Consider the following 26,671-nt stretch of genomic DNA (forward strand, 5'->3'; position numbering starts at 1 on the left):
ACGAGCACTGGAATGCACTGGTCCACGTATCCCGTCCAGGTACATCACAATTATAGGACAATGCCCGGATTCGCGTATTCCGTGCAGTTATCTTTTACATCAACGCCTCAGCGGTCAACCTCATGGACGAGTTGTCCAATCAGCATCGTCGAATCGCTTCTCCTGCTCGGGGAGACGTACAGATACAGCCATTCCAGGCCGGCAGGCCGCCCCCACACCGTTGGAATTCGGGTGGCAGAGCAGTGCTCAAAAAAAAAAAAAAATCCCCGCCGTCGTTCGCTTCCGCCTCCCGCCTCCCCTTCACCACCACCTCGGTTGTCCGTCGGCCATCTTCGCTGCTGGCTCCCGCGTCGCCCCGCGGGCAATTGAAGCCATAAACTCAATTGATTCTTTTGAAATTGAACAAGGGTGGAACCGTCAAATCAAATGGAGAGGTCTTACGCGTCAAGGAGCTCCGGCGAGCTAGCCACAGCAGCTTCTGGAGGCGGAAGGCCGGTGAGGGTGATACCGCTGCGGCAGCCACCGGGTTTTGGGTCGATCTCCTCCTCCTCGCCGCCCTGGTGGCGGGCGGCAGTGGGAAGGGCTCGGGACATGGGGCCACTGGAATGGGCGGAGGCGGCCCTGCCGTGCGTGGCGTGGATGCGGAAGTACAGATGGAAAGAGGACCTCCAGGCCGACCTCGCCGCGGGCATCACCGTTGGCGTCATGCTTGTGCCCCAGGTACCCGCCATACGATAGATTTTTGTGTTGCTTGGTGAGCATTGAGTATCTCCTTGGAGGAATGAGCTTCCAATAGTTAGTGATGCAGAGTCGCAAATTATTTGCAATCGACACAGATTAGAGTTTTAGGATAATCGCGTATTAGAAAGATCATCTAGCTAGTTTGTTGTGTGTTCTTCAGTCCTTAATTTATTGGTTGCTCCTTTGCTTGTCTTTATACTAGTGTATGTTTGGTTTTCCGTTTGTGCCAAAGTGGTCACAGAATGTTGTAAAAGGCTATTCTAAGTATGTGTTAGTGCACCTTAATGGAGTTATTTGGGTGCATAACTAATGGATCCTTGCCTTTATGTTGTCATGTGGCTTTGAGATAAACATTGTTCTTGATAAACATTTGTTTTCTACTACATTACCGAGCTTGCCTAAATGACAAGTTGAATGGCCCATTGTTAAACCTTAGGACTACAATTTGGATGGTTTGCTTGTGTCCAGTCTTTTCATGTCATTGTTTCTTGGTCGTGTACTGCTGCTGCTTGATTAGGTGCAACTTTCGATAGGGTTCATCCTTTTCTTTTGTTGAGCCTCTAAATAGAATGATAAATTGTCTATTAGTTTTCTGTTGCAGACTGCAAATATTCGATAATCTTTTATTTTCATAAATGTGGTCAATAAAACAACCAAGGCCTATGATAATCAAAGCAACATCCCATTAGATGAATCATCTGTACTTATTCGGTCTCCTCAGTTCTTGCTACAAATGGTCCTTTCATATTTTTCACTTGACTTGATTGCCAAAATTTCCATACTAAATAGTAATAAAGAAAGCATTTACACAAATATGTTATTTTTTTAGTGTACCCTCCATTCCATTTTACCTTTTCTCCAAAAATCAGAACATAAAATTTTTGTGCTATACTCTAGGCAATGTCATATGCAAAGCTGGCTGGCCTTCACCCAATTTATGGGCTCTGTAAGTGTTCCCATATTTAAAGCTCCTCTCCATATTTTCCTCTATGTTCTCAAGTGATCTCAGTTGGTAATGCAAACCATATCTTTTTCATTTCTTCTGAACAGACACAGGCTTTGTTCCGTTATTTGTATATGCAATATTTGGCTCATCACGACAACTAGCAGTTGGTCCAGTAGCACTTGTTTCTCTGCTTGTATCCAATGTTCTTGGGGGTATAGTTAATTCATCTAGTGAGCTGTACACAGAATTAGCCATATTGCTGGCATTCATGGTTGGGATATTGGAGTGCATGATGGGTTTGCTAAGGTAATTCTGTTTACCCAGGAAACTTGGAGCTCATGTTTATTTTTCATGTCAGAGCATTTGAAATTTCAAGCATTGATGTTGACCTTTACAGAGAAGAATGTTTGAAATATGTATACAGATTTACCCTTGTACCACAATTCCAGAACTCCAAAGGTGGAAACATGAAAATAGTCATCTATTGCTTATTGTCTGAGGCTCTAAACAATAGAGCACTGCCAATGTCAGTAGTTTAAAATCTAGTTTAACATTTTAAACTTCTAGCTAAATATCTCCATTATTTATAATGTTATCTTTTGCAATGGTTTTGGCCAAAGTGCTACGGTGCTATTCCTGGTAAATTTAGAAAAAGTGCACCTGAAGTCTTACATTGAAGGGGAAAAAGAGCATATCCAAAAGCAGCATTTTCTCAGAAGGTAGCCTGTAGGTTACTCTACTTGAAGACACAAACTTTAGTTTCCTCCCTCTACATGTTAACAGAAACTTTAATCCCCAGTCATTGTAGAAACAGAGCACTAAGTTCCCATATCAACACAATATCTCCTGGAGATAAGTTGGCTTTTTATTGTAGTGTCTGCCTGTTTGCTCCTCCTTTTCTGTCTATGATGGACCCACAACATATTAAACAAGAATTTGAGAAAAGAAAAAGAGCTACATGCAGTCATACGCATTTGCAATTACTATTATTTTGCTTTTCGGGGTGTCAAGCACAGCTATATAGTCATACCACCTGGTTTACTCAAAGCTTAAAGCTGAACTGTTACATCGAGAAGTACAAGGTTAAATCTACTGTGCAGCATAATCTTCAAAAATTAAAGATAAAATTAGTTTACCTATCACTAGATTTGCAGTTAACACTATTGCATTTGTTCGTGTGGTTATTAACCCCGCCGTTTGCGTTTGTGCAACTGAAAGACAAGACCCTCAGGAACAAGGTCCTAAGGACCACGAGGCATAGGCACAACCAGATAACACCATAGCATAGTTCTATAGCTATGAAAAGTACCTGGTGTCTGTATCAGGAAAAACAGCAATATGTGGAACATTTGACGGGTAAAGGATTCACTGTTTTAAAAAATTGAGTGAAATTATAGGTGTAGAGAGCTATGGAAAATATTAGTTATACACTTAACACTTACATGTCCAGCTGGTCCGTTATTTCTGGTCTTGGTTGTTGTACGAAGATTGAGGATTGGGTGCCAGCTACTGACCTAGATACCAGCAGGCCAAAGCCAATTCGATTTCTTACATGAGCACAACTACCTTGAGAGCATCTCCTATGTTACCACCCATTAGGGTGTTACCATGTTACCAAATTCAAAATGCATGTCTACAGTGATCGAAAAATTCAAACAAAAATATGAATGGACAGCTCATGTCATCTTCTACCATCATGCAAAATTTGAGATGCAACCGAAACTTGTACCAGATGCAACAAAAAAGTGAAATCTGCACATGAACAGTTGTGGGTTATGAGTCTGTGAAGAATAGTTGCAACTAGCACTATTCATGTGCAGATTTCACATTTTTGTTGCATCTTGTACGAGTTTCCGTAGCATCTCAAATTTTGCATGATGGTTGAAGATGACATGAGCTGTCCATTCATATTTTTGTCTGAATTTTTCGATCACTGTAGACATGCATTTTGAATTTGGTAACACGGTAACACCCTAATGGGTGGTAACACAGGATATGTTCTCAGTAAGAGTAAACTTCCAAGGAACATCAGCAGCCTACAAAATTTGCTGGTCAGCACCATATCTGCAGAATGGAGCTGCATATTTTGCAAGGCTGAATAGCAGTCTACCAAATTTGCTTATATGGTGCTCAAGCACAACACTCACCTATCAATAGTTGCTTTTCAAAATTATACTCAGACAGGAACCATTCTATTTTTAGTAAAGAGACATATTTTTTGTAATTAGAGAGAGATAAAATGCCCCCATTCTAGCTAGTATTACATCAACGTAAGTCATACTTTTCCGTGTAGTTGCAATGCATGACTTCATCCTATGCTAGGAAAACAAATATGTCATCTTGATATGCTTATTCTCACTGAGAATGTATGACCATTTCATATGTTTTATTTTGTATACAGGCTTGGTTGGCTTATTCGTTTCATTAGCCATTCTGTAATATCTGGGTTCACTACAGCTTCAGCCATTGTTATTGGTTTATCCCAGATCAAGTACTTCATAGGTTACAATGTCACAAGAAGCAGCAAAATTATACCACTTATTGAGAGCATAATTGCAGGAGCTGGTCAGGTGGGTTTCCTTGTGTGTCTATGATTTTATTTATTGCCTTTACGCCAGCCTATATTCTATTTCCCTGTTCTCTTCTTAGTTTTTTTTACCTTTTCATTTCCCTCAGTCTTGCATTGCATTGGATTGTTGATATTAAATTGTGGCTTGAAGGGAATTGAAAAGGTAAATTAACTGTAGGTTAAGAGTTCATTAGACTATAGAAACCCTTTATTATCCATGCTTCACTATGAAAGGCAAAACTCTTGCCATTATTAAATACTCCCTCAGTCCCAAATTACTTGTCACTTTAGTTTTGTCCTAAGTCAAACATCTCTAACTTTGACTAAATGTAAGTTTCCATAGTGCTAAACATATACACTATCAGTATATCTTACATTGTAGATTTAATGAAAATAATATGATATTGTAGATGTTGGTACTTTTTTATATAAACTTAGTAAAAGTTAGACAAGTGACTTAGGACAAAGCCGAGGTGACAAGTAATTTTGGATGGAAGGAGTATATGACAATTAGGACAAGCAAACTAGTTTATTTTTGAACTAATTAGCTTGTGCTAAACGTCATATATTTAAGGATGAAGGTAGTATAACGCTATCCATTTTTGTTTCTAGATGGAAAATAAAAACCGAATAGCAATAAAACCATTTACTTTATGGGCCTCCAGACTGCCTTTGCGCCATTGTGAAACCAATTGCTTTAGTCCCTAATTGCCAGCTATCAGTATGGCTAATAGTACTGCGAAAAATTGCTTAGACTACATCGGTACCACCTTGCTTAGTCACATCGCCAAATAATATTAATGCATTATTTGTTTCCTTCAGATTGTTATATTAGTTCTGATGTTTAATTTACACACATTCACTATCTTAACAAAGCAGTTCCTTTTTGCAGTTCTCCTGGCCTCCATTTGTCATGGGATCAGCTTTTCTTACGATTCTTCTAACTATGAAAAATATAGTAAGTTTCTATTTTTTTTATTTATCATAGAAATTTTCAGTTAACTGTTTGACTCCAAATATTTTGTTCAATTATTTTTATGTCATGCTTGTGACCCTAAAACCTTGCAGGGAAAATCTAATAAAAGATTGCGTTTCCTAAGAGCTTCTGGTCCTCTTACAGCAGTTGTGCTTGGAACGATTTTTGTGAAAATTTTCCATCCACCAGCCATATCAGTGGTGAGACAAGCTCATCAGTTTATTTATTTATAGTTTGGTTAGGAGATATAAACCATGCATGGTCTTTACAAGAACAAATTGCAAATTTAATCTGATAACAACATTCTGTAATGTTTTGGGCCTATAACTGCCAATGATGTGTTTTATTACCATACCTTACTCATTCAAGAGCCCAATATGTATAGTTTGCCTTATATTTGTCTAATCTGCAGTGTGGATTAGTTCATGTGTTCACGCATGACATGTACTTCTGTGATTTTTTTACATACTTGTAGAATAATCCTTATGCACTTGCCACAAATTTCACCAACGGGGGTCTTTTGCCAATATGCCACTAGATAATCTGATTCAAATTTTAAATATGTGTCATTTTTTATTCTCTTATTCTTTTCACTCTTGTAGCTTACTTTCCTCTCAAGAAAACATGTGATAACAATTCCTTCGATGATTGGTGGGAGACAGCAAGTAGTAGAGTAGAAGGCCAAGTTAAAAAGGGTCTGAACTCCATTATCATTCTTGGGGCCTGGTTGGTTTGGAATCACCGAAACTGTTGTGTTTTTTATGGGATTTCTCCTAATCTTAATGGAGTTCTGTCAATTTTTCGGGAGGAGCTGCTCATGTGGAAGCTGGCTGGGGCTAGAGGAGTTTCTCATCTCCTTGCCATGGTGCCTTCCACAGTTTAGTTTAGCAGTGGTCTTGTAGGGTCTGGTCTTTTCTTTTGTATTAAAAGGGTGAGCAGTTTTTTGTAAAGTGTTCTGGTTTTTCTGCTCAGGTTTTTCCATAAAAACCTGGCTGTATCCTGGGTTTTCCTAAAAGCCGTTTCTTCTTAATATATTGATACGCAGCTCTCCTGCGTGTTCGAGAAAAAAGATATTTTAGCTGAAAAGAAATGCTTGTTTGTATACATACTACAGTAAAAAACAACAAAACATCTACCTTGCGTGCTTCATTATGTAGTTTGTAGGTGTGGGTTACGGGAGTGGGGGGTCGGTTTTACAGACTACTTCTCAATTTCTTTCATTTTTCTTATGGTCAGCAACCACTTTGGCCCTTAATGTGCAGGACATACTTTTGCTCCCTGACCTCTCAAGTTCACCCATCAATATTTGTATTGGTTCCATATTGTCTCTTTACTTGCTGGGATCACCGCCTAAATTTGCTGATTAACACCCAGTACCTTAGGCAGCGAAGGGAAGGAAAAAAATACAGGAAGTTTTGGCCCTTTATCTACTGCTAGTTTGCTGAATATCAGTGAAGCCGTAGGCATACTCTTTTGATCCAATTTCAACAGTCCTACCCCTACTTTTCTTAATGCCCCGATCCCCTTGCTGTAATTAACTTCTTAGCATCCTTAGTTCCTTAAAGAATGAATGACAGGCAAAATACCTTGTCAGTGACTCAGCTGGACCTGAATGCCCCGACCCCCTTGTGCTCACATCTTCCATCAAAAGATTTAGTTGGTCAAAAATAAGAATACCTTTTATGAACAATAGAGATATTTCCCATACTATTTAAAAAATATAGATTTATGATCCTATATCAAGGAACTATAGATTTAGTGCTACAATGTTTCACAAACCTACACATTTTAATTGCCTATCATCATATTATTGTTACTTGGATGCCCAACTTGCAGTGTAAGAAAACCTTCAAATGCATCATCTTGCATTCCATGGTTCCATCAGACAGTGTGCCTCAATGTTATGTTTTGCTGTAGGTGCAGCATACTATTTAGATACAGTGAAAGATAACAGCAATGGTTAAAGCTGGTGTTTTATGGTGCAATGGAGTCCAGTAATTATATAATAGTTTCTTCAAAAATGGTTTTAATTATGGAGTTTTCTGTTAGTTTAGACATATAATTATAGTTACATAAAAAATTACTCAATTTATTACCATGCTTATGTCAAAATACGCCACACTATGATGGATAACTACATCATAAGTAACTCTATGTCTCTCCTATTTTAGGTTGGTGAAATACCACAAGGTCTTCCCAAGTTCTCAATTCCTCGAGGATTTGAGCATGTAATGTCGCTTATGCCAACTGCAGTACTTATCACTGGTGTTGCCATTTTGGTAAGAAATTTTTTTAAAACTAATTTCCTTAACTTTCCTTAGTGGATATTAAGCAATTGACCATATAATTTCAGGAATCTGTTGGTATTGCTAAAGCTTTGGCGGCAAAGAACGGGTATGAGTTGGACTCCAACAAAGAGGCAAGCCATTATCATTGACTAGCCTAATTAGTGTTTGTTGATAGAGGCTGATGAGCATTGTTATCACATATGCAGTTTTCTTTGTATCACTTCATGTTATATAACTAAACAATGAAATTTCCATGCACAACTTGAGGTAATAACTGTTAGACTGCTGTATAGGTCGGCCCTATGGGCCATGGGTGGTAGGCTGTGCCGGCCCCTTTGGCCGTGCGCCTCCCCCTTCAGGGGATGTATAGATGGATATTGGATTAGGCAAGGATCACTGTCGGTTGGTATTGTTTTCCAAACCCTAGGTCATCCTTGCCTATATATGTACACGAGCCTAGGCTCTCCATAATCAATCTATTATTCCTGAGCCATATTACTTTCAATAACTAGTGAACTAAAGCTTTTCTGCAGGAGCAGTCAATGTACAACTATAAAAAGATTTTTTGTTTGTGGGCCGCTCCCCTCTTCAGCTCTCCGCCCTAGGGTTCCAACGTTCCCTCGCCTCCTCCTGGCCCCTCCGGCATCCTCGCCAGCAGTGAGGAGCAGGGAATCCCTCCAACCTTATTTTTTTCTCCAACACGCAAGACAGCTGCGTACCATTTCATTAATAAGAAGAAAAACCATGAACAAAAGGTACAATAAAAAGAAAGTGTCTAAGCCCCACAAAACACACCCAGCACACCCACACATAGGACTAGACTACAGAAGTGCCAAATAAAGATTACAGCGACGAAAACGACCAGGTCTGCACTACTGGTCTAAGTACCTGAGGCAAGAGACCTAAACAGCAATTCCCTAAGCAACACCAATCTTATAGATCTACTAGTTTTAGTACCTGTTAGAGCATAAATAAAGTTTCCCCAAGTGGATTGTAGCCCTATGTGCCGGTTCCCCAAAATCTCCATGACTTCGATGTGCTGGTCCACGTCTGGGTGCCCAATTTGCCTTAATCTAGTTCTTCTATTCTTCATCCTGCTGCTATTCCTTTGGAGAATCCATGGAGCCTCAGCCCTACCTCCATCGGTGCTCGGCGGCATCGCTGCCATGCACGGCTTCATGGGCTGAGTCCACCCGAATGGTTCAACTCACGGTCATCCACCTCAAAGCAGTCAGTGTCGTGGTCGCGGCCATCGACCACAAGGGCCACGGCTTCTCCTAGGGTCTGCATAGCCACCTCCCAGACGTTGGCCCGGTCCTGGATGACTGTGATGCCATCTCCATTCCCTTTCGCGCTGACTACCTGCCCCTGCTCCCCTACTTCCTCTATTGGGAGTCACTCTGCAGCGCCATGTTGCTACTGTTCCACCTTAGGCGCAAGGACCTGTGGCGCGACAAGGCCGTGCTCAACAGTGCCATGGCGGGGTCAGCCCACGGTTCAATCCACCCTAGCTGTCCAAGCACCTGTTTTGCGGTGACCATCACCGTGTTCTCCATCAAGTCTGAACCACGTTGCCGGCTCCTCCCTTGGTTCCCAGATCCGAGTGCACTCATGCCAGGGGAGGCCCTGCTGTGGATGGTCCTGTGCTGCCTCTCCTCCACCGCGCGCGCGCCGCCCTCACTACCTCTGTTGCTATCAACATGGCCCTTGCCATTGGCATCTTTGTGAGGCTCAACAAACTTGTAGCTATGAACTGCATCAGCGTTATATAAGCGGCCATGTTGAACCTGTTGTTCAGGTTGAGCACCGACCATCTCCAAGAGTGCAGTCAGTGATCCCTGGATTTGACAATGGGTCTTATGTTCTCTATGACGAGCCCAGTGAAGCATCTACGAGATACATGGCTCATTGCTCCTATACCTCATCTGCCAAGTCTGTGGAAGCAGCCAGAGGGGTCACCGGCAGGTCCAGCAGTGAGCACGGCAAGGTCCTAAAAGAATGTCCTTGTTGCAGTCCACCTCAGACTCCTCCTTTGCCGTGGACACAGTGGGTCCCCAAAGAAGACGTCTACTATATCTGTGCGCAATCTCCGAGTTCCTCTTGCTATTTCAAATGCCTGGTCATTCTTAGTTTCTAGTTGCAGCAAGGACTTCCAGGATGAAAAAAACTTGAGTCTATGGCGTCTAGTGACTCCTTTTCAATAGCTGAAGCTACGTCTTCGTAATCAAGGGCAGTCAACTCTGATCCATGTATTCTTTCCTTATCGAGTAAATACAAGAGTTAACGAAACAAATCTATAGAAAGATTTAACTTCGTAGGCTGCAACATTTAATATGCCAATAAAGAATGAACAAAATATTATCTAGCTGTCTATGTATCTTCTTGATCACTTAAGCTTCTATTAATCACATATTGAGCACTTCAAATTTAACAATAACAATTTGACACCAAAGTATATTATGTTTGAGCTAGTGTGACACACAGCTGTCCTTTTTTCTCAAACTACGCAGGAGAGTTGCGTGTCATTTCATTTAAGATAGAAAGAAAAGGAATACATGAGTCCAGGGCAGACCCCCGAGTACAAAGAACACCCCCCACACACACACCGGAGCACTACAATACAGACATGCCACGAAACAGAAAGAAAACTACAATAGACAGCTGTGCTAACTGGTAACTACAGAAACTTAGGTCTCTTTATTTCATAGCATATGAAATCTTAGAATACTGCACAAACTCAACTGCTATCTGAAAGGTGCTCTTATGATTCAGAAATTTACCATGGTTGAAATAACAAATTTGGTTTACAGAATTATATGGAACTATATGTGCTTTTGTATTTAGAAATACACCTTTCCTCCCTCTCAATATATAAATGTTTCATTCGTGTTTTCTTTGGCACAGTTATTTGGTCTGGGTATAGCAAATATCTGTGGTTCATTCTTCTCTGCATATCCTGCCACAGGTAAAATATTTTTAATAATATATAATGAGAAATAACCCAGTTCTCTTCTTGATATGAATATCGTGTTTTAGCTGCTAGAGCAAAACTTTGCAAAGCTAATATTGCTGGCTGTCCATGCAGGCTCTTTTTCTAGATCAGCTGTGAATCATGAAAGTGGGGCAAAAACTGGGTTATCTGGAATCATAATGGGCATAATCATTGGTAGCGCTCTCTTGTTTATGACACCATTATTTACTGACATACCTCAGGTAAGATAGATATATGTCATTATGGTACTGTGTTTTTAACATATGCTTTTATGTTTTTTTTGGTGTGGAAACCCACTTTTAGCCATTTGTATTGTTAATGTTTCGAGATAACTTCAATACGGAAGTAGACAGCATTGCTTGAAAGGATTAGGGTATTGGACGGGGTAGATAGAACATCGGCTTGGAATTTTTTTTCAACAAATGAAGGTTTATCGATCTCGGAACAATACCTCAAGGTGATACAATCGAACCAAGACCACTTCCAGCCTATGCATCACTAAGACACAAGCGGTCTAAACCAAAGTAAAAAAACAAACGACATGACAGCTACCATGCCAGTCATCAAACACAAACATCGTGTTCAACATCATCCATCACCATTTGCAACATTTGTACCGCATAGTCCTCATCATCCCACCAGCACCAAGCTCAAGGTGGAAGGGGAGGATCTGGGACATTGAGTTTGAGCAAGTGAAGCTGATGTTGCTCTTAAGTTTGTGCTTTAGTGAAATAATCTGCCACGGGCAGTTCTGAGGGCAAATACTTCTTGAGCATCAACGCTAGTATGCTTTGTCAGCTCATGCTTCATAGGATCATTCGCAATATGTTGTCACAGAGAAGAGGTGTGAGGCATCACAAGAGATACTAAATTCAGCTAACAACCATCGAAACCACACCATCTCTGAAGTGGAAGTAGCAAGTGCTCAAAGTTCTAGCTCTCTACTAGATCGAGATACAGCTGCCTGCTTCTTGGACTTCCACGTAAGAGAAGAGCCAAGAAGGATATGGTAACCTGTGACAGAACGACGATCTGTTAGTAAGCATGAAGCGGAAGCAGACTGTCACGAGCATCGGACAAAAAATGAGATGAAATTCCCCTGATGTAAAATAAACGGAATTAGAAGCACTCTCAAACGTGGGCACTATCAGGTATTGTAGCGGTGAGATAAACAAGGTGGCCCACAGTATGCCTCTATTGTGAGGGGTCCTCAAGAAGTGTACCATCAGTGCAAGTGAAGATCCATAGGTATTACAGTCGTCCTATTGTCAGTAATTCCAGAACTAACAATAAGATCATGTGTTTGAACTGAGAAATATAATATCCCTTGCAGAATGCAAAACTTCAATCCTAAGAAATAATTGAGAGGACCCAAATCAAACATATGAAATTTCTTACCAAGCTGCTTTTTGACATAAGTAATTTGTTCCACAGATCTCTCGTAATCTACATATCATCAACATAAAGTAGAAGTAAATTTCGTCCACGTGGAGAGAGATGAATGAATAGAGCATAATCATGATGACTAGGTGAAAACCAGCAGGTCGTGTCACAAAGACAAAGAGATCAAAACAAGCAAAAGGAGCTTGTTTAAGACCATAAAGACCATGACGAAGACGACAAACATGTCCTGAAGGAGCATTAACTGCAACCAGAGTACAGACGGTAGTCATATGAGCAACAGGAGCAAAAGTCTTATCATAAGCTTGTCCCTGAGTTTGTTGGAAAGCTTAGGCAACAAGACGAGCTTTATATCTCTCAATAGAACTGTCTGACTTGGTCTTAATTTTGAATACCAACTTGCATGTAATGAGAACTACATGTGATGGTAACAGAACAATATCCCCCGTGCTTGTATGACCAAGAGCAGCAAGACATAGCAAACTGCTATTTTGGAAATTAAAAGCTTCCTGACAGGTGGATGGCTCATGAAAACAACATTTAGATGTGGAAAACCTTACTTGTCAGCTAGCTCAATAGTGGCATATCCTGTAAATTATATCTGGACCAGCCTTTGATTCATCAGAAATAGCATGTAGACCAGCCTCATCAGAAATAGCTTGACTCATCAATATTGTTAGATTCATCAATAACAGGAGCGTCAAGACTGGATAAGGAGGTCGGATTAGGCAGAAGCTCTTTGGGATGAGGAATGAATACTTGTGTGAGGGTGAAGCTTGGGCTGGAGTTGGAGTAGAAGGTGAAGGCCCAACAAGAGTGGGTGTGATGGAAGGAGTGGGGCCAGGAATTAATATAACGAGTGGTGATGTTGTAGTGACAGCATCAATGGATGAAGTAGGAGAAAGACAGAAACGATGTGGACTCTATTGGACAATTGAAGGTTGAGTAGAAGGGTTGTAAAAGAAAGGATGATCCTCAACAAAGTTCACATCACGAGAGATTTGTATGCGAAGAGAGGAAGGATCATAACACCGATAATCTTTATGCTCAGGTCTATACCCTAGAAAAACACTCATCCAACTGGGCAGTCAACTTAGTCCGCTCATAAGGTGCACACATACATCCAAAAAACCCAAATATGATTCTAGCTAGGAGAAGTACCCAATAGCACTTCACCTGGACATTGGCCAGATAGATTGGATGATAGTTGTCTATTGATGAGATAAATTGCAGTAGAAATAGCTTCACCCCATAAGTGAAAAAGAACAAAAGAGGAAATGAGAATCATTCGAGTAGTCTCTACGGCATGGCGATGTTTGCATTCAACAATGCCATTTTGAGCATGAGCACATGGACACGACAGTTAAACAACAGTGCCCGCAGAGGTCAAAAGTGGCGGAAGACATTAGATAAATACTCACCACTAGAGTTAGAATTAAAAATTCTAATAGGAGAGTATGAACAATGTGAGTGAAAGACATGTAAATGGAACACAACTGGGAGAGATGTTTCATGAAATAAATCCATGTATAACGAGAATGATCATCAATAAAAATGACATAACATTTTTGACCGTTCAGACCCCATACATATGATGAATAAGATCAAAAAGGTCTAGCCAAATGAGGAACTAAAAGAGTATGGAAGTTGAATATGTTTTCTGAGCTTGCAAGCCTTACAATGAAAGCTAGACTCGAAGGACGTATGGCCTAAACAACCTTTTATTTATGAATGTAGACAAGTGAGATCCACAAAGATGACTAAGACGATGATGTCACTTGGCGAAGGACAAGCCGGACGGATGACACATGGGCGGAAGATTGAGGAAGACATTGGGTGTTGAGAACATAGAGGCTAGGGGATCCTCTATGGATATGGCTAGTCCCAATCATAGTTCGGGTTCGACGATCCTGAATAAGGCACGATGAGTCATCAAATCTAACAAAACAATTGTGATCGGTTAGTTGACCAACTTAAAGAAGGTTCATAGACAATTGGATACAAAAGAGACATCAGGCACATAAAAATGAGATGTGCAACGAGAACCCTCATGAGTGATATAGCAAGATGTACCATCGCTATCTGAATACAAGCACCATCAGCAAAGCAAAGCGTAGCTGGGATCTGTCAGATATCATATGAAAAGAGGCCCCTGAATCAAGCACCCAAGATGAAGATGGAGCACTAACAGGTGAAGCGGCAGCAACAGGCACGGAGCCTTTAGGAGTAGGTGCTGTACCATGACCACGAGCAGCATGACATGCGCGATACTCAGCCACCATCTCTGAAGGCGTTACTTTAGGAGGGCATTCTTGTTAAGCATATCAAAGCCCATGTATACTATATGCCCACATGGCCCACGAGGACTATATATGCATCATCCCTAATGGACAACATAACTGATCAAACGTCAGGTCAAGGTCAGGTTCGGGTCGGGCTGAAAAAACCTGACAAAAAATAATGAGCCTACCTGTGGTCGGACACGAAACGAAAAAAATCCAACCCGTGCCCACCCACTAGATGGCCCAATGCTAACATAGCAACAAGCTAGGCCTTGTTTCGTAGATCTGAATGTACATAATTCCATTGATAGGTCAACAAGAACAAAAGTACACAAGTTGACTTGATAACAGCAAATCACAAGTCAAAAATACTCGTTCTCAAATCAACATGAGTTCACAAATGACACATCACAATTTGGGAGCTTCAACCATCACCTATTGACATACCCTTATAGACAATGCTTAGACTTATGTGATAACTGTCTCAATTAAATGGAAAATATCTATAAGGGCATAAATCCAATTGACAAGGAAGCTGTAATGGGCTCAGGGGGCCCTGCTGGGCCTGAGGTGGCTGGCAGGCGTGCTAGAGCGGTGGCGTCTCTGCCAGGGGCGCGCCAACAAGTGCCCTAGGAATGGGCAGCACTTGGCCATTGCCGGGTCCACCGACGCGTATCTTTGGAAAGTTGATTCTTAGTCATTGTAAGAAAGGTAGATGGCATATGAATCGTTGGTTGCATTGAGCCTCAAGGTAGAATATAGGCGTACAAGACTTGTGCGACAAGAAGCTGATATGCACACGCCTATGCAACGCGTGTAGCAAGTTGTGTGGCCCGATCTTCTCGTAGGATCCCCGAACTTGATAACTTGTCGCTGCGTGACCTGGTGAAGAGGCAGTGCACCACGAGGCTGTCCACGCGACGAACTACCGAGATAATCACCCTTCCACGTACCGACGAAACAGCCCACGCAATCACGCCCTATAGACGTGAAGGCACGAACTGGATGAACCGCAGTTCGGCGTTCTACAACTCCCTCAGGAATCGAAAGAACAAGTGTTGCAAGCCTCTCAAGACTCACGCATAAACAAAACTCCACGAGTTTGTGTATTCTGAATTTAGTCAATCAAGATCTGACCTTTCATTGTCTAGTACAAGTTACATATAGAGATAGGGGCGTTCAGCTTGGAGTAAATGGCAGCATGCGCATGCACTAGTGGATTTCGTGGCTGGTTCGCGCGTCTTTCAGCTTCTGGCAGCAGTTACTAAAATGAGCATAACTCTTTATTGGGAAGTCCAAATAATGAGCCGTTTGATGGAGTGGAAAATAGACTTGAAGACGCTTCCATCCACATATATAACACCGTCTAACTCCTTGTATTCTGTCCACGGTGATGCTTGGAATTTGTACCATGTGTCAGTCATCTAGCTTCTGGTTGCATTCCCATGCAAAGGTGATGAACCACCATTTTATTCATGCACACCATAGGCTTCTTGGTTCAAATGTCCAGAGGCTTGAATCTATCTTCATCCCATGCTGGTTCATACACTCCATCATTCCTAAGGACATTGGAACAAGAACTCAAAAGCATAGGCTCATTCAACATAAACTGATTATTAAACATAAGGTTAGCGTTCACCTGAGAATGAATTTCCTTCTCCAATTGTTTAGCTCTACTTCTTGTAATTGGACCAGCTATATCAAGTGGAGTTTCATGTGAAGATGAGTGAATGCTAGGAATGTCCTCATTAGCCTCCCCCTCTTGAGAAGGAGTCGTCCTCGACTCTAGCTCACCAACAAATGGAAGCAAGTCTTTGACATTGAATGTTGTACTCACATTGGAATATTCAGGTGGCAGCTCAATTTTGTAAGCATTATCATTTATCTTTTGGAGAACCTTGAACGGACCATCACCCCTAGGAGATAACTTAGTCTTGCGATGTTGGGGAAAACGATCCTTGCGTAGATGTAACCACACAAGGTCCCCCGGCTGGAATGTAACCTTCTTCTTACCTTTGTTCGCCTGCTTTGCATATTGTGCTGATTTCTTCTCAATATTTTTCCTTGTCTCATCATGTAGTTTCTTGATAAAGTCTGATCTCTTTGATGCATCCATGTTAACTTGTTCCTGCAATGGTAAAGGCAAAAGATCCATGGGAATATGCGGTTTAAACCCATAAACAATTTCAAATGGACAAAAGTTTGTTGTGGAATGGACTGCCCTGTTATAAGCAAATTCAACATGTGGAAGGCAGTCTTCCCACTGCTTCAAATTCTTTTTCAACACAGCACGCAACATGGTGGACAAGGTACGGTTGACAACTTCAGTTTGCCCATCGGTTTGCGGATGACAAGTGGTGGAAAATAACAACTTCGTACCAAGCTTAGCCCATAATGTCTTCCAAAAATAGCTTAGAAATTTTGTATCCCGATCTGAAACAATAGTCCTTGGCACTCCATGTAAACGAACGATCTCCCTGAAAAACAAATCAGCAACGTGTGAAGCATCGTCGTTCTTATGACATGGAATAAAATGTGCAATTTTAGAAAATCGGTCAACAACAACAAAGATAGAATCCCTCCCCCTCTGAGACCGAGGTAACCCTAAAATAAAATCCATGGATATATCTTCCCAAGGTACATTTGGAACTGGTAATGGAGTATAAAGACCATGGGGATTAAGGCGGGACTTAGCTTTCAAGCAGATTATGCAACGTGCAACATGTCGCTGGACATCACGTCGCATATGTGGCCAAAAGAAATGATCGGAGAGCATGTCCAATGTCTTTTTGATGCCAAAATGACCAGCTAAGCCACCAGCATGTGCTTCCTGCAAAAGAACTTGACGAATCGAGCAGGCTGGAATGCATAGTTTGTTAGTCCGAAATAAAAAACCATCATGCACATAATACTTGTCCCAGCCTTTTCCAGCAATGCAATGAGAGAAAGGTTCTTTAAAATCAGAATCAGCTGCATAGAGTGTTTTAATGGATTCCAAACCAAGCACTTTTGTATCTAAATGTGTAACCAAACCACATCTCCGTGATAGAGCATCGGCAACAATGTTATCTTTTCCACGCTTATGTTTTACAACATAGGGAAATGTTTCAATGAACTCAATCCATTTAGCATGTCTACGGTTCAGTTTGCCTTGACTTTTCAGATATTTCAAAGCTTCATGATCAGAATGTATGACAAATTCTTTAGGTATCAAATAATGTTCCCAAACTTCCAAAACTCGAACTAAGACATAAAGCTCTTTATCATAGACAGAATAATTCAGATGTGGACCATTCAACTTTTCAGAAAAGTAGGCAACAGGTTTACCTTCTTGAAGTAGTACACCTCCTATGCCAATACCACTTGCATCACATTCGATCTCAAATGTCTTACAAAAATCAGGAAGTTGTAGCAGCGTTGCTTCACAAAGCTTTGCTTTCAGCTCATTGAAGGCTTGATCTTGTTCATCACCCCACTTGAATGGAACATCCTTCTTTGTCAAATTGTTGAGGGGTGCAGCGATGGTGCTGAAATCTTTAACAAAATGCCTGTAAAAACCTGCAAGACCATGAAAACTTCTAACTTGACTCACATTTGTAGGTGTAGGCCAATCCTTTATTGCTTTAATCTTTTCTTCATCAACTTGAATTCCATCTGCAGAAACAACAAATCCAAGAAAAACAACATGGTCTGTGCAAAATGTGCACTTAGCAATGTTTCCATACAATTTGTCATCTCTCAAAACAGAAAGAACTTGACGGATATGATCAAGGTGTTCATCAAATGATTTGCTATAGATCAGGATATCATCAAAATAAACAACAACAAATTTGCCAATGAAAGCTCTTAACACATGATTCATCAAACGCATAAAAGTTGAAGGAGCATTCGTCAAACCAAGGGGCATCACAAGCCATTCATAGAGACCAAATTTAGTTTTAAATGCTGTTTTCCATTCATCACCTATTTTCATTCGAATTTGATGATAACCACTACGTAAATCAATCTTGGTGAAAATAGTTGAACCACTCAGTTCATCTAACATGTCATCAAGCCTTGGAATGGGATGTCGATATCGAACAGTTATAGCATTGATAGCACGACAATCAACACACATACGCCAAGAGCCATCTTTCTTTGGAACTAACAAAACAGGAACAGCACATGGTGATAAGGATTCACGAACATACCCTTTGTCCAAAAGCTCTTTTACCTGTTGCTGAATTTCCTTTGTCTCTTCGGGATTGGTGCGGTAGGCTGGACGATTTGGAAGAGAAGCACCTGGTACCAAATCAATTTGATGCTCAATTCCGCGAAGTGGAGGAAGTCCAGCTGGTACCTCATCGGGAAAAACATCTTTGAAGTCTTGTAAGAGATCAAGAACAACACTAGGCAGCGATGAAGGTAAATCGGTAGTTGAAAGTAGGACCTCCTTGTGCAAGAGCACAAAGAATGGGGCTGTGGTGTTCTTCACTTCTCTCAAAGCACTCCTGCTCACAAATAAGCACTCATTTTGGCGTAGATGTTTTGAAGTGGAATGAGGCTTTATATGGCTGGATGGCGTAGGAGTCTCTCCCTTACTAGTGTTGGGGGCCTCACTCAATTTTCTTTTCTCAGATTCTTCTCTTTTCATGCGAGCCACATCTGAAGCATGTATCTCCTCTGGAGATAAAGGAACAAGAACCACCTTTTTGTCATTGGCAATGAAAGTGTATTTGTTAGACCGTCCAAAATGCACCGAATCCACATCAAATTGCCAGGGCCGACCAAGCAGCAAATGGCATGCTTGCATGGGGACAATATCACAATCAACCTCTCCATGATAATCACCGATGGAAAATGACAAATGAATCATGGCTGAAATCTTAACTGTCCCGGAATTATTCAACCATTGCATATGGTATGGATGTGGATGGCGACGTGGCTGCAAACCAAGCTTCTCAACAAGCAAAGCACTAACAATATTATTGCAGCTCCCACCATCTATGATGAAACGGCACACCTGTCCTTTCACTTTGCATCGGGACTGAAACAAATTATGGCGTTGTCCTTGTTCAGCAGCAACAAACTGAGTGGAAAGAACTCTCCTAACCACCAAAGAAAGAGATGGTGTATTCATTGTAGAAGGCTCCAAATCAGGAAAATCAGCAAGCAACTCATCAAAATCAGCACTAGTAATCTCATCAAAAGATGGAGAAATAACATCTTGTAACATGTCATTGTGAGCAAAAGTTGGAATAGTTTGAATGGCTAAACAATTCAGACCTAGCTCAAATGTACCATCCTCAGCTGAATACTCACAAGTATCAAGATTTAGGTCTGCAAATACATTGTTAAACTCTTCATCCTCTTCACTTTGAGAATCATAAGAACCATCAGCAAGTGCAATAATGGTACGCCGATTGGGACATTCAGCTTGTTTATGACCATGACCACCACACTTAAAACATTCAATCTTGCTTGTCTTGCGTTGGGTGGCTTTAGAAGAAGAATTGGAGTGATTTGAATTAACAGCTTTACCTTTCACATCCAATTGTTTGGAAGAAGTTGAAGCAGATCTAGTATCTCCACGAAAGGAAGATTTGGACGTCGCAGCTCCTTGCTGCTGTGATTGAGGCCATGAAGTAGAATTTTTAGGAGAAAAGGAAGCATTATGTTTGTAAGACATAGCAAGTTGCCTTTCAGCCCTCTTTGCAAAATGAACCAATTCTGTGAGAGTTGTGTAATTGGTCATATCCACCTTATCAGCAATGGGCTTATTGAGACCAACCAAAAACCTAGCCATAGTTGATTCCTCATCCTCAGTTATCCCTGTACGAAGTAAGCACATTTCCAATTCCTGAAAATATTCATCAACACTGCGAGTACCTTGCACAAGACGTTTCAGCTTCAAATGTAGATCACGAGAATAATATGCAGGAACAAAACGACGTCTCATTTCCCTCTTCATGTCTTCCCAAGTTATACGGTCATGCCCAACTCTATGATATTCAGTACGGATCTGATTCCACCAAGTTATGGCATAGCCTTTGAACTCAATAGCTGCAAGCTTTGCCTTCTTTTCAGCAGGGTATTCATACAAATCAAATATTTGCTCCACTTTGGTTTCCCATTCAAAATAATCATCAGCATCCTCCTTGCCGCTGAATGGAGGAATGGACACTTTAACCTTGCTCAAACCATCATCATTGTGATGTCGTTCATGATGACGCCGACGGTGATCACCATAACGACCACGGGCTCCAAAACGGCCAAAGTTGTCACCACCATGATCATCATATCCACCACGGCGACCATAAGGAGCACCTCCATGTTCAGCACTATAATTTGAAAGCGTTTCAGCATCAAAATTAGTAGGATCACCAACGGGAACACGTCGTGCACGACCAAAACCAGCAGCAAATTCTCGGCCACGGCCACCTGCAAAGTTATCAAAACCAGCAGCAAATCCTCGGCCACGGCCACCAGCACCACCACCACCATGGTGATCATCATCCTCATTATCATGAGGTGGAGGTTCCCCACGCTGTTGCTGAATGGATTGCTGAAGTTGGTGCATTCCTTGCATCAATTGACGCATTTGTTCACGCACCTCCTGAAGCTCTTGAGCAGAAACAGTATGGGAAAAAGAGTCTTCATTACCAGCCATGTTAGTAACAAGGAGACAAAAAAATAATAGGACAATGAATATGTGGAATCACTCCCTCACCACTTACAAAACAAGTTCTTTCTCTCCCTGAAAAGAGCAAGAACCGTGGCTGCAATCTGTAGTGGAAGAGTGATTGTAACAGCGACGCCGGTGCAACAACTCACGGTGCTTTTAAGTGGAGCTTGGTGGGGTAATATGTAAGTGGAATGCGCTGAAATGTAGTGATGCAAAACCGAATAATAATCCAAGAACACATGTCTAAGTTGCTGAATATAAAGGAAAAGATGCACAAAGAAAGGAACAAGATGGAGGAAGTGGATAGATGAACTGGTTGCACCAACCAAAACTTGTTGTTGCCCAAACCCCTTTTGCTGTGCTGAACACAATTCTCTTTTATTTCTTTTCTTTCTTTTTTTTAAACAAGAACTCGTTGTTTTCAGTCCTTCTTTTGACCCATATACATCTTTTCTTTTAACCTTTGTGACAAACGCAGCACAACTTTCAACTAAAGGGGCGCATAAGGATCAATTAAGATGGATGGCGCAGCACAAAAACAAGAAACTCGGGTGGGGAATTTGTGGTGGGTAGAAAACAAGGGTGGGACGGGTGGGTTTGTTTTTTTTTTTTTATATGCAGCAAGCAATGACGATCAGAACAAGGGTGGGATGGGTGGGTACATGCAGCAAGCGATTTGATGATTAGAACAATGATAACAACTAGAACGATGTGGGAAAAAAAATTCAGCAACTAGACAAGTCTTAAAGGATTAAAACTCGATAAAGCAAACTACAAAATCAGTAGCACGTATGAATTTGGGCTGTAGGTTTTCTTTTTGGCTATTAGTGGACAGTAGGTATATGAACTCTATCCTACCAAAAATAAGAACAATCCTACTGAGGAAACGGAGGCTCTGTTACCAGATGATATGCACACGCCTATGCAACGCGTGTAGCAAGTTGTGTGGCCCGATCTTCTCGTAGGATCCCCGAACTTGATAACTTGTCGCTGCGTGACCTGGTGAAGAGGCAGTGCACCACGAGGCTGTCCACGCGACGAACTACCGAGACAATCACCCTTCCACGTACCGACGAAACAGCCCACGCAATCACGCCCTAAGACGTGAAGGCACGAACTGGATGAACCGCAGTTCGGCGTTCTACAACTCCCTCAGGAATCGAAAGAACAAGTGTTGCAAGCCTCTCAAGACTCACGCATAAACAAAACTCCACGAGTTTGTGTATTCTGAATTTAGTCAATCAAGATCTGACCTTTCATTGTCTAGTACAAGTTACATATAGAGATAGGGGCGTTCAGCTTGGAGTAAATGGCAGCATGCGCATGCACTAGTGGATTTCGTGGCTGGTTCGCGCGTCTTTCAGCTTCTGGCAGCAGTTACTAAAATGAGCATAACTCTTTATTGGGAAGTCCAAATAATGAGCCGTTTGATGGAGTGGAAAATAGACTTGAAGACGCTTCCATCCACATATATAACACCGTCTAACTCCTTGTATTCTGTCCACGGTGATGCTTGGAATTTGTACCATGTGTCAGTCATCTAGCTTCTGGTTGCATTCCCATGCAAAGGTGATGAACCACCATTTTATTCATGCACACCATAGGCTTCTTGGTTCAAATGTCCAGAGGCTTGAATCTATCTTCATCCCATGCTGGTTCATACACTCCATCATTCCTAAGGACATTGGAACAAGAACTCAAAAGCATAGGCTCATTCAACATAAACTGATTATTAAACATAAGGTTAGCGTTCACCTGAGAATGAATTTCCTTCTCCAATTGTTTAGCTCTACTTCTTGTAATTGGACCAGCTATATCAAGTGGAGTTTCATGTGAAGATGAGTGAATGCTAGGAATGTCCTCATTAGAAGCCTACCTGAGATATTTCCTATACTACCAAATGTACTCTAACATCTCCACCCAATCATAGCGGTAGCAACACGAACAGACAGATTGGAGAACAGTGGAGACATCCCCTCGCGGTCGAATGAGTAGCCCCTTAGTGCTGAAGTAGCCGAGGTCGAGGTGGTTTTGGTTGAAACCGTGGAGGGTCCAAAGCGTCAACGTAGGCGCACAAATGCACAAATTAGCAGCTTCTTGCCGAAAAGTTCAACGGCACGCCGGCTAGATGGCGATGGTAGATGGTGCAGCCATACAGCGCAAATGCGTCTTCCTTCAGAAACATCGACAATGGTGTCCACGAGCTTACTGCAATAGACGCAGGCAGACGAGGACCAGCAGCATTGATAGCACCAAGGCCTGAAAAGGTGGCGACGCCGGTGGTGATGGCTCGATCACAAGCGTCGGATTAGGAAGGGATGGGTCCTATCTATAAGGAATCCAATCCGAGCCATCTTAGGCTGCAAATAATAGAGTCCTTATATAATTGAGGGAGATGTACGCATTGGAATTCAAGGAAGAAAGCAATTCCATTGCCCCCAATCTCTCCCTCCCCGCGTCCCATCTGCCCTAGCCGCACCCCCTCCCCCACCGGCGACCCTAAACAGAAGCTAAAAGTTCTTACTAGGGGCACACAAGTGGGTTCTAATACCTCATGAATAGATATATTGTTGCTATAGTACCACTACAGCACCCACTTCACAGCCGTGTAGTGTAAATGTTCATAACTTTGAGTTTAGGTTTGACTTCTGCATTTTTGGTTTAAGCTGTAAGATCCTTTTAAGTTCAGACCTCACATCTCACTCTGATCCAAGGTGAGATGATGTCTCCTGTAATTGGATCTTTCTTTCTCTCTTAATACAAAGATACGCAGCTCTTCTGCGTGTTCGAGAAAAAGGTTGCACATGCCTATTTTGGCCTTTTTCTCTCTCTTGATGCAATGATACACAACTCTCCTCTCCTGTGTGTTCCAGATAAATGTAAATTTGGGTTTACTGTGATAAATAAATAATGTAAACCAGAGTACACTTTTATGCTAATTTGATCTCAATTTTTTCCCCAGTGTGCATTGGCTGCAATTGTGATTTCTGCTGTTACGGGCCTGGTAAGGGCATTTTACCGCCATACTTATCACATACAATGATTGAAACAGATATTACTGCTGTATTGATGCCTGCTGTGGCACTAGATTGCAATTTGGAAAGATATAAAGTTATGATTTCACTATTTGTTATACCTTTATTTTTGTTATATAAAATGTGATCTTAGTAATTCTTAATGTCTTAGTTTCTGTTCCGTGCTGTTTTTAATTCATTTTTGTGGTTAAACGTTGCATATCATTTCTCATGGATATTGGTGTACTAATAACATTCAGGTAGATTATGAAGAGGCCATCTTTCTGTGGGGTATTGATAAGAAGGATTTCTTTTTATGGGCAATCACATTTATCACAACATTGATTTTTGGCATTGAGATTGGCGTCCTTGTTGGTGTAAGTCGAAAGCTATCTGTTTTAAACTGATCACGGATTTGTCAAATTTGACATGAAAGCAACATCTTTTTAACTTTAACATTTTCCTTTGTAGGTTGGATTCTCATTGGCCTTTGTGATCCATGAGTCGGCAAATCCACATATAGGTAGGAGAGCTGGTTGCAGTCAGCTAAATAGTGTCGTAGTTCCCTGGATCATGGATCGTTAGATTCAGGGTTTAGTCTTACATTTGCAACCTTTTAAAAGTAAGAGTTAAGGGGTGCATCTCATCAATTCGCAAATTGGAATTGGGACAGCCTAAACATTTCAGTGTATATAATAAAGAAACAAGTGAACAAACCGTGGAAAAGAAGCGAAAAGACCAAAGAAGATCGCTAGACCTAACACATACAGGAAGCTACCGAATATTAATAAAGGAAAAGATGAGTCATGACTCGTAAGCAGCTAGGTAGCCCACCGGCCCACCCAACATAATTTCCCAGGTGCCTCCAGCTCTTGTCATTGACTACCCTCATGCCATCACGCTGGCCAATGTCACAGGAATACAACAGTAACCATGGTCTACAAGCAACAACAGAAACAGAGGTGCAATTGTGCCAACACCCTGTCCTCTTGCTGTGCTGCCAGCCTACTTTTATGTGAAGACTCTTCCCGTTCACCCATCATTTCCAGCTGGCCATCCATTTGCACACCTCTCCCTCTCCCCTTCCCCCAAGTCTCAAGAACCAGATTCTACTACCAGTACCAGTACAAATTCTATCAGCGGCAATCTGATTCACAATTCCCTGAGGTGTTCTGCAAATCTTGCAAACACAAAATATATTCAAAGTTTCAAATTTTGCTAAAGTAGGCCACTACCTGAGTCCTGATGGTACTGGGAGAACAGATATTGGTTTGAAATATTTAATACATTGTAATCTTCACTGTTCTTTCTGTAACTGTGTTAAAGATTTTTAACTCTGGTTGGGGCTGATCCATGTTTTCATGGTCCTTGTACAGCTGTGTTGGGCCGTTTACCTGGTACCACTGTATACAGGAATACGTTACAGTATCCTGAGGCTTATACATATAATGGGATAGTAGTAATTCGAATTGATGCACCCATCTACTTTGCCAACATTAGCTACATCAAAGACAGGTAAATTTATTGGTCTGTTTTCATCATTTCTGCTATTAAATGTTCTTTGTTACAATATAATGCAAGCTCTTCTGGTAATTGTAATCCTATGTCAGGTTGCGTGAGTATGAGCTCAATCTTCCAAATTCAAACAGGGGACTTGACGTTGGAAGGGTCTATTTTGTGATCCTTGAGATGTCCCGTAAGACTTCTATTTTCTATTGCATTGCTTACAAGAGGCTCGTGAAACATTGCTGTTGGCAACAAATTGTTCTCCTCGGTTGTGATCCTTTCGAAAAGAAACTGATGAGCTTTTATTTGGTTTCCTGGATCACTTGTTAAAATGATAAAAGGTTTTGGTCATGCAGCTGTTACATATGTTGACTCGAGTGCTGTTCAAGCTCTTAAAGACTTGCACCAAGAATACAAAGCACGTCATATTCAGGTTCTTCTCATGGGCACACTTAACTGTTGCACTGAAAAACCAGTAAATGTGTGCAAAAGCAGTATTTCAAACCCTAGGAGCCTTATTTTGTTGCAGATTGCCATAGCGAACCCAAACCGGCAGGTGCACCTGCTGCTGTCTAGATCAGGCATCATTGACTTGATAGGTGATGGGTGGTGCTTCGTGCGAGTGCATGATGCCATGCAAGTATGCCTACAGCATGTGCATAATTCATCTTCAAGTGCATTGAAGCTGGCATCACAGGCATCAGGGGACTCGGCCGATTCCATTTCGACTCCCAAGTCAGAGCAGCAGCGTCTAAAGCAGGATGGCTTCTTCATTAACTTATGGAAGGCACAGGACGGGAATGCTGCTGACTCCGGTGGTGAGGTGCAGCCACTGCTCCGGCAAAATCTTGTGTGATACTACCGGGAGGGACTCACTCCCTCACTGGCCTATATGCGAATGTATTTATTTGTTGTTGTTCTCTGATTATTATGATGGGAAGGGAAGAGACGGTAGCGCGCCATCGTTATTATGCGGTTTCTTTTCCCCTTTTTGCTAAATATAGGGGTGCCTAGTGATCGGAAATGACTGTAAATGACATTCCTATAATCCTATTATGTACAATATGGAATAACAGTTGGAACATTTTTATTTGGATGAAAGAGATAGCTTTTTACTCGCAAATTGAGAACAATTTGACCTTAGTTTTACAAATGCGTAGTTCGATCAGCGATGAAGCAGAAAGATTTATGGCCTGTGAGGATTCTGCGGAATCATAGATTCCATCACCTTATGCAGGGGTACCCATTTTGAAAATAGGAAGTTAAATTCATTTCAGGAAAATTACATCGAG

At 41.5% G+C, this 26,671-nt stretch overlaps 1 protein-coding gene across 3 annotated transcripts; it reads left to right on the forward strand.

The window, feature by feature from the left end:
* Nucleotides 1–211: 211 nt before the first annotated feature.
* LOC117846200 (sulfate transporter 4.1, chloroplastic) lies at nt 212–26,502 on the forward strand. Of its 3 annotated transcripts, none has more exons than XM_034727322.2 (17): nt 214–720; nt 1,639–1,687; nt 1,792–1,993; nt 4,089–4,257; nt 5,149–5,214; nt 5,325–5,432; nt 7,404–7,511; nt 7,586–7,651; nt 10,425–10,485; nt 10,606–10,733; nt 23,822–23,863; nt 24,134–24,250; nt 24,345–24,396; nt 25,250–25,388; nt 25,484–25,569; nt 25,721–25,812; nt 25,909–26,502. In XM_034727322.2, the coding sequence occupies exons 1-17, from the start codon at nt 427–429 to the stop codon at nt 26,233–26,235; spliced, it is 2,106 nt and encodes a 701-aa protein (XP_034583213.1). In that variant the 5' UTR covers nt 214–426; the 3' UTR covers nt 26,236–26,502. The 3 variants fall into 3 exon arrangements, with proteins under 3 accessions (XP_034583215.1, XP_034583213.1, XP_034583214.1); XM_034727323.2 differs by having other exon boundaries at nt 215–720; nt 25,736–25,812; XM_034727324.2 differs by lacking the exons at nt 10,425–10,485; nt 10,606–10,733 and having other exon boundaries at nt 212–720.
* Nucleotides 26,503–26,671: the final 169 nt, after the last annotated feature.

This window comes from Setaria viridis, chromosome 2 (assembly GCF_005286985.2).
Source record: "Setaria viridis chromosome 2, Setaria_viridis_v4.0, whole genome shotgun sequence".
Classification (NCBI taxonomy): domain Eukaryota; kingdom Viridiplantae; phylum Streptophyta; class Magnoliopsida; order Poales; family Poaceae; genus Setaria; species Setaria viridis.

Bases quoted from the DNA above. Each gene is read 5' to 3' on its own strand.
- LOC117846200 (XM_034727322.2), top strand. From the start codon at position 427: ATGGAGAGGTCTTACGCGTCAAGGAGCTCCGGCGAGCTAGCCACAGCA. The intron at 5,433-7,403 runs GTGAGACAAGCT...CTCCTATTTTAG, and splicing joins ATCCACCAGCCATATCAGTG to GTTGGTGAAATACCACAAGG. The intron at 10,734-23,821 runs GTAAGATAGATA...TTTTTTCCCCAG, and splicing joins TATTTACTGACATACCTCAG to TGTGCATTGGCTGCAATTGT.